This window comes from Apteryx rowi, unplaced genomic scaffold (assembly GCF_003343035.1).
Source record: "Apteryx rowi isolate R43461 unplaced genomic scaffold, aptRow1 scaffold_90, whole genome shotgun sequence".
In the NCBI taxonomy this organism is placed as follows: domain Eukaryota; kingdom Metazoa; phylum Chordata; class Aves; order Apterygiformes; family Apterygidae; genus Apteryx; species Apteryx rowi.
The window spans coordinates 2,368,901-2,376,998 of NW_020451205.1; the positions used below are offsets into that span (position 1 = coordinate 2,368,901).

At 68.1% G+C, this 8,098-nt stretch overlaps 1 protein-coding gene across 1 annotated transcript; it reads left to right on the plus strand.

Moving 5' to 3' along the window:
- Positions 1-4,278: 4,278 nt before the first annotated feature.
- On the plus strand, positions 4,279-7,822 carry GPX3 (glutathione peroxidase 3). The gene is made up of 5 exons (XM_026091378.1): positions 4,279-4,365; positions 6,081-6,234; positions 6,479-6,596; positions 6,975-7,074; positions 7,174-7,822. The coding sequence occupies exons 1-5, from the start codon at positions 4,279-4,281 to the stop codon at positions 7,384-7,386; spliced, it is 672 nt and encodes a 223-aa protein (XP_025947163.1). The 3' UTR covers positions 7,387-7,822.
- Positions 7,823-8,098: the final 276 nt, after the last annotated feature.

Below are 8,098 nucleotides of genomic sequence, written 5' to 3' on the forward strand. Positions count from 1 at the left end.
TGCCCCAGCGGTGACTCACAGGGGCCAGCCACCCCAAATCGCTCCYGTTCCCCTTGCTCTCCTGCGCTCTGCGGCTGCGAGGGTGCTCCTGGCTCGGCTTTCTCCACCGCCAGGGACCAGCTCTGGAGCAGATCCTGCACCGCGGGCATCCAGGAGCCCTTTCTGCATGGCCGGGGCAGCTCTAGGATGGCCGCGCCGACCCTGCCAGGGCGCCGAGCCCTGCTCTCCCCCTGGCCCTTGCCGAGGAGGTTTCTCCCGGCAGTGCCACGGCGCAGGCAGCGCGGGAGCGACGGGCTGGAGGAGCAGGCGCCGCTCGCCTCCCACGCCGAACAGCTGCCAAACATCTGYGGCAGGCAGCAGCCAGCTCAGGCCGAGCCCCGACTGAAAAACAACGGAGCAGGGAGGTTTCTGCRGCGGCCGGTCCGTGCAGCCCTCCCGTCGTCTGGGACGGGGGACGCTGGTCCTGGGCGCGGGGCGGGGGGGCACCGCAGCGCTCCCCCTCGTTCCRGGCCTCTCCTGTCCTGTCAAAGGGGTGCAAGCAGCCCCCTCGTGCGCCCGGTGAGCGGGATCCGGTGCTCGCCCCCGAGGCCTGAGAGCGGCCCCTCGCTTGCAGAGAGGGGCTGAGGCAGCCTGGGCCTGCAGGAGGGACAAGGGGGTGGACCGGCGTGCTGCGCCTCGGTGGCCTTGCTACGGCACCGGGCTCCTCCCTGCCGCCCCTCCTGCCCCCCCAGAGCTGCGCAGCATGGCACGGCACGGCACGGCACGGCACGGCACGGCACAGCGCGGCGTGGCACGGCGGGGCTGGCACCCCTCGGCCCGGCTGGGACCGGTGGAGGTGTCAGGGACAAGCGCAGGGTGCTGCAGAGACTCGGTGGCAGAGACGGGCTCATTTGCTCCTGGGGCAGCAGCCGCAGGCGGAAGGAAGAGCCCGGGCTAAGCCGGGTGCCACCCTGAAGGTTTCTGCCTCCCCACAGCCTTCATCTCTCCCTGGCTCCCATCTGCTGCCGAAGGGGCAGAGCCACGGCAGAGCCACGCTGGAGCTGGCTGCGGAGCCGCAACCGCCCGCGGCAGCACCGCGGCCCTCGTGGGCCTGGGGGGGCYGGCCCGCGGGACGAGGCACCCCGCTCCTGCGGCCTGCGCCAGGACCCGAGGGAGAATCGGGCTGGTTTGCCTGTTCTTTTAGGAAAAAAGCCGTTCGGTAGGCAGTGCAGTGCAGCCTCTCCCCGCGCACGGGGGGGCTCGGGGACGCGTGGAGGGGAGCAGGCCCGCGCTGCGCTGGCCTCGTGCTGCGGCGCCTCCATCCCGACCTCGGTGTCCCCGCCACAGCRGGAGAGCTGCGCGCGCGGCAGCGAGGGGCTATAAATAGGAGCGGGTGGCCATCCCCGTGACCGGGGCCAGCGGGCGGCTGAGCACCGCCCCGGCCAGCTCCCTGCCAGACGCCAGCTCTGTCCCGGCAGGCGGCTCGAGCCCTGGCCAAGACGAGCCACGAGAGCGGCGCGAGCTGGCCAGGGAGCGCGGGCGCCGTGCCAGCCTCCCCGCTCCCCGTCCCCCCTTCCTCCAGCGTGCCCACCCTGCAGCCGTGCCGTGCCGTGCCGTGCCGTGCCATGCCGTGCTGGCGGCACCGCAGGCAAGGAGCCCAAAACCTCCCTGAGCCCCGGGAAGCAGGTGAGGAGGTCTGAGCCCGGCGGTTTTGGCTCCTGAAGACCCTCTGGCTTTGGCCAGCAGCCGCCTTGCGCCGGCCTCGGCTGCGTCTGCGGCACGTCTCCCTCGCGCGGGGAGGGGACCAGAGCCGGCTCTCGCTGCCGCGGGCACGGCCCGTCCGCTGCCCCGAGAAGGGGGACCCGAGGGTTAGCTATCCGCAGGCACGTCTGCCCCATTTATTGAACAACCGCAGGGCCCGTTTCAGAGGTCCTCGGGTCACGGGCGAAGCGTGGAGCAGCACGGGGTGAAGGCAGAGCCCCCAGGGACCCCCCGGCTGCCGAGCCTCTGCCCGGAGCTGCTCTCYGGGAAGGCGCTGCCAAGTCCCCCCGGCACCTGGAGCCAAGCGGTTGTTTGGCCCCAGCTGATGGACGGCGATGCCCTCTGCTACCTTTCGGCTCACCGGCACAACCTAGTGCCATGGCCGGCCCTGCCAGCCTGGCAGCTCGCGGGTGGCTCTAGCAGCCAGATCCCCGTGTGCCCGGGGGACGTTCCCGACCCACAACACTCCCCAGCTGAGCTGAGGCCAAAATCAAAGCACAACGGCTCGAGCCTTTCCCAGGATGGCATGTTCCCATCGCGCCAGCAGCATCCCATTCCCCCGGCGCTCGGCACGTAGGACACGGGAGGACGATTGCTGCACGCCTCCCCCGGGAGCTGCCGCAGGCGAAGGCCGGCAGCATCTCCCGAGCGCTCGGCCGCACTCCCCTTCCCTGGAGGCTCGTCTTGCACGGGGGCAGCGGCCAGGGCAGCACTAAAAGCCTTGGCACAGCTAACTGCTTTCTAGCAAACCCAGCTCCCGTGTTGGTGTCAGCGGTCAGGCCTCGGAGGGCTCCCCGGAGCCCGCCGGAGCCGGCCCGGCCGAGCGCACCCTGCCCCGGCGCGCGCTCGCGGCTCCCTCCTGGGCTCGCCCGCTCTTCACCTCCTGCTCCCTCCCTGCCCCGGGCCCCGGGCAAGCCCCCACCCTRACCGCAGCCCCCACTCCCCCCGCTGCTTAATCCTGCTGTCAAGTCGTCTTGAGGGATTGCAGGGAATTTGCACCTCACCGGAGATCTTTCCCTTGGAGCCGGCCCAGTGTAAATGTTTTGATTTCCCGGGCATGCGAGCAGGGGCCTTGTAAACGGCCGCCCCGAGGGAGGCCAAGGGTGAAGAAACCACAGTCCCTGCCCTCGGCCACTGGCACGGCGCCTCTCCGGGGTCCGCGAGGGCCCCCCAGCCCCGGGCAGCCCCGGGCCGGCTGCCTGCCCACCGTCCTGGCAGCTCCTCTCGAGGCTCCTGTAGTGGAGCATCGGAAGCCATCGGAGCCGGGAGCGCGGGGGGATCCGCAGGGCCGCAGCACGGGTGCAAGCGGGCTTGGAGAGCCATCCGCACGAGGAGAGGGCCGGGGCGACGCTCGGCCGAGCCACTGCAGGTCCCGGGGATGCAGCCCCCCCGTGTCTGCACCCCGGCAGGACACCACAGACCCCGGAGAGGACGCGGGGCGGCATCACCCCCTCCCCAGCTGCCTCCCCTGCGTTTGCAAACAGTCCCGAACCACAGCCGGGTTTGCCATTGGAGTCCCCAAAAGCCAAGGAAACCCGAGCCCAGCGCTCCCGGCTCCGCGGACCCCGGCCCAGCCTCCCCGGGGATGCTGACGAGGCTGTTTTGCTCCTAAGGCAGCTGCTTCCCGCATTCCTGCTGTCCGTGGCTGGAGCCCAGCCGRAGCCTGGGGACCAGCGTGAGCCAGCAGAGGCCCTTGGCCGCCAACCAGAGCCCTCCCGGAGCCAGGCGGGGGCGGACGTGGGGGCAGAGGGCAGGAGCGGGACAGTGTCGCCCTCCACCCTGCCTGGTTCCTCCAGAGCCTGCACAGCATATATGTTTATATATCCAAAAATGTATTTATTTTCATATCTATGTAGCTAGTATACCTCCCAAGCAATGCCGTTGCCTGTTACTTCCCACCCCGCCTCCTCCTTTGGTACTAGCCTTCGACCCACTGACTTCTTCCAGCTGCCAGAAGTGCCCTTCCCCTTCCCATGTCCCGTCTCCCAGCCCTCTGTGGGATTTATCCCCCCCCAGCAGCCTGCAGCACCCCAAAAGCAACCCGTGCCTCGCCGAGGAGGCGGCGGTTGCCAGCTGGGATCAGCACTGAGCACCTGCTCCCCACGCCGGGGCTGGTGGGAGGATGCGGACGTGGCTGGGGAGATCCGGCAAGGCTGGCTGCCTGGCAGGGATAACAGGTTGTAATCTCCAGGGATGCAGCTCATATAGCACGTTGCATAAAACGGAGGCACGTGCTGCTTCCCCGGAGCCTTGTGCTTTCCGGGTGTCACCCGGCTCACCCACCTGGAGGTGCCAGCATGGACGTGCCCCTGTCTCCCCCTGCCAAACCCCATCGCCGGGCTGCGCCGTGTCCATCCCGGGGCCCACATGGTTAACGCGCAGCCCTAATCCCTGCCTCCCGGCGATTGGTTCGGCACGCTCAGCCCAGCTGCTATTTCTCTCCACTGCCAGGCTCGGAGGTGGCAGAAGGCGGTGGGAGAGGGAGAGCTCATCCGAGGCGCTCGCAGAGGGTGCTCGCACCCCCCGCCCAGCCCGGCCATGGGGGGCTGGCCCCATGGCGCCTGGGTTTTGCCCTTGGTCTTGGCTGGGCTCATCCAGCCGGGTCAGAGCCAGGAGAGGGAGAAGGTAAGAGGAGGGGAGCATCATCTCGCGGAGGCACAGGCTGGGCCAGCCTGCGTGGCAGGGCGCTGTTGGGGACACCCGGCCCTGGGGAAGAGCCTCTCCCCGAGACTCGGCGGCTGGGCGCCCAGGTGCTGCAGCGGGGGCTCGGAGACCCCTGTGCCCCCCAGCCCTGCTCACCTGGACCTGGGGGGGGTTTCTGAGCCGGCTAGTGCAAAGGGGGAATTGCTGTCCTGGGGTGGGGACAGAAGGGTGAAGAGCCTCGTCCCGCCCGGCTGACCCCTCGTCCCCGTTGGGTAGGGTGCACAGCTCTCGTTCGACGTGCAGCATCCAGGGGGTGCTTGGAGGGTGCTGGAGTCGCCCTGTTCCCACGGCCCCCTCGCATGCCCTGCTGTCCCCAACCTCTGCTTGCCAGTCAGGACCGCGGTGAGCGGGGCACAAGGGTGTCCGTGACCGCAGCTGCTGGACACCCTCCTGGCCTAGCCAAGGCAGAGCCCTGCACCCAGCCTGGGCCGGCCCTGGCACAGGCTGAGCTCCCTGCAGAGCCCCTGCGGTCTTATCTCCTGCTGGCTCCCAAAATAGATCTTCTGGGGCACTTGAATGATGCCCAGGTCCTCCGATGGGAACAGGAGACAATTCCCTTTGGTTAACCCCTGCACTGCTGCAGGCAGAGGCTGCTTCGCCCCAGTGTTTCCCTGCACGGGTCCGATCCAGCCCCAATTCCTCCCTTGCCTGGGCCTGTCTTGGCCGTGACACCCCGAGGTGCTGCCGGGCACTGGGACAGCGGCTACCGCTCCTGAGCGCGCTGTCTGGAGGCAAACCCCAGCCCCGTCCCCAGCAGTGCCCGGGGGGAGCCCAGTGACAGCCCATTTCCAGGTGACACAAGCCACCGAGGGCCGGACGCGCTCCGATCGCTCTGCTGGGTGGTCGCAGCCCCGCGCACGGCTCGATGCAGCGCGCCTGGCCCCAGCTGCAGGGCCRCCACGGTCCCTGCGCCCTCCTGCAGCCCGCGGGGAGCCCGCGGCTGTTTTGCTCTCCGTGTTTACAGGCTCAGGCTATTTTCTGGCSTCTCGCCTTCCTGCGTTCGTGCGATCCCTGCTCAGCAGCAGCATAAACACTTCTGCAGCTGCRGCGCTGTGGCCCAGGCCCAGGCGGCAGCCAGCCCCTTGGCGGAGCGCACACGCGTGTCCCCGAGGCTGTGGCCCGTGCAGTGACCTCAGCGTGCTGGAGCCCTGCCACCGCTCGCTGCATTTGGGGCACAAAAAGCAACCGTGAGAGCTGGCGGCGCAGCCCGTCCCGGGGCGTTTGCTGCCGCGGCGCCCCTGGCTACCTGCTCGCTGTGCCTGCCTGCGCRGCGGGGAGGAGAGGCGCCCTGCCTGCTCCTGCCCCGCTGCTCCCACACGGAGGGCAGCTCCGGGGAAAAGGCAGAAATTGCAGAGGGGGCTGGAAGGAAGGGCAGAAGCTGTGGGAAAGCGGGAAGGCAGCTGCAGAGTGGGGTGGGAGCGAGAGGCAGGGGAGAGCCCCGGGGCCGCGTCTCCCTTGGGTGGGTGGTGAGGACCGGACGTGGCATCCCAAAACTGGCCCCAGTTCCCCCCTCCCTGGTGCCAGTCGAAGTGCCGTGGCCAGCGGGCTCGGCCCTCCCGGGGGGAGGCTAGTGCAGCAGGCAGCTGGCCGGCAGCCCCCCTGCCTGCCCCGCGGGACACTCCTCGGGCGCTTTGCAGGTGAAATGCTACGGCTCGGTGCAGGGCACCATCTACGACTACGGGGCCCTCACCCTCGATGGCGAGGAGTACATCCCCTTCAAGAAGTACGCGGGCAAGATGGTGCTCTTCGTCAACGTGGCCACGTACTGAGGGCTCACCCTGCAGTACCTTGGTAAGGAGACGGACGYGTCCACGGCCTCACCGTGGTGCATGGCCCTGCGCAGCTACCCACACCGGGAGCCTGCGGGCAGGGTGCCACCAGCGCCTCTCGTGGGGGGGGGGGGGACAGGCATGTGCGGGTGGTCACATGGAGGGGGCTGGCACGGGTGAGGTGGCCCCCAGCCACGTGGGGACGCACCGGCGGCACCGCTCACCGCAGCCCGGCTAACCGCAGCCCCGGCTGTGCTTGCACGCAGAACTGAATGCACTACAAAATGAACTGGGGCCGTACGGGCTCGTCGTCCTGGGCTTCCCCTCCAACCAGTTCGGAAAGCAAGAACCCGGCCAGAACTCGGAGATCCTCCCTGCGCTGAAGTGAGTACCGCGGCCCTGGGGCGGGCTGCGAGGGAGCGGAAAGGCTCTGCAGCCAGTGTAGAAAAACAGGAAAGCGCTGGTGCTGGCTGCAAGCCCGCCGTGAGGCTGGCTGGTCCCTGCAGAGAGCAGCGCGGGCCCAGCAGAGAGGCTGAGGAAGCCATTCCCCATGTCCCACCTGGCCAAGGCCATCACAAAAGCCCCCTTCCAGGCTGGGGCCAGGGCTCACCGACACACACGGTCGCACGCAGCTCACCAGGGCCGCAGGCAGCCTGGGGCAGTGGTTTCCTTCTGCCGCCGCCTCCGGGCAGCATGGAGATGAGACTTGTCCTCTGCACGACACAGCTCACCGATGCAATGTGGTGGCCTCTCTCCTTGCAGATACGTCCGGCCTGGGGGCGGCTTTGTCCCAAATTTCCAGCTCTTCCAGAAAGGGGATGTGAACGGTGCCAAGGAGCAGAAGGTCTACACGTACCTGAAGGTTCGTGCGCATGGCCATGCCCCTGGGGACGGGCAGTGCTGAGTGGGCAGGTGCTGATTTTTGGGCGCGGGGGGGCACTGACACTCGTGTTCGTTGCAGAACGCCTGTCCACCAGTGGCAGAGGAGTTTGGGAACCCCAAGAACCTCTTCTGGGAGCCCCTGAGGAACCACGACATCAAGTGGAACTTCGAGAAGTTCCTGGTGGGCCCYGACGGGGTGCCCGTGATGCGCTGGTACCACCGGGCCAACATTGCTGTCGTGAAGAACGACATCATCGACTACATGAGGCAGCAGCAGCAGCAGGCCCAGTAGAGGAGGTGGCCGCCAGCGCGGGGTGGGGGTAGACTGCTCCCCCCACCTGCACCCACCGAGAACCAGCTCCCGATCGGCTGCTACAAGGGCCGCTCCCCCGTCCAACGTGGTGAAAGCCAGCACCTGGCTCCATTTCGGACCAGTTTCATAGTAAAACCACGTGGGAGCAGCCCATTGCAGCAAGCCAAACGCTGGTACCTACCCATTGCCCCATTGCCACCCTGGTCTCTAGCACCAGCTGGGGTTGGATGCCCACACTGCGGTGGGTTACGGGGTGGCAGAGACCCCAGCAAGGGGAGGGAAACATTTCCTGATAACACCATGTCCATCTCCACCCGCAACGGCAACATCTCCTCCAGGCCAAAAGCTTGCCCCCCAAAATCCCACCTCCATGTCCCCCAGCTCCTTGGGACAGGCGCTCTCTTGCTGTCCTGGCTTTGTGCACGCCTCTCCCGGTGTGCATGTGGGCGTGGGGGCCGGCTGCCTCGGGTGCAGAAGACCACATCTCCATGAAGGCCAGGTCTGAAAGCCCCCGCCATGGGGTGGACCTGGCCTGAGCCTGCCCAGGTGCGGAGCAGCTCTTCTAGTGCATTCAAGCTGCTCCGTGGTCCCCGGCGCAGACGTGCTCCTCTCCTCCCCCGGAGGCAGCCAGCTCCCTCGTGCCCCTGAAGCATCAACCTGCCGCTGTAGAAACACCAAATAAAGGCTCTGC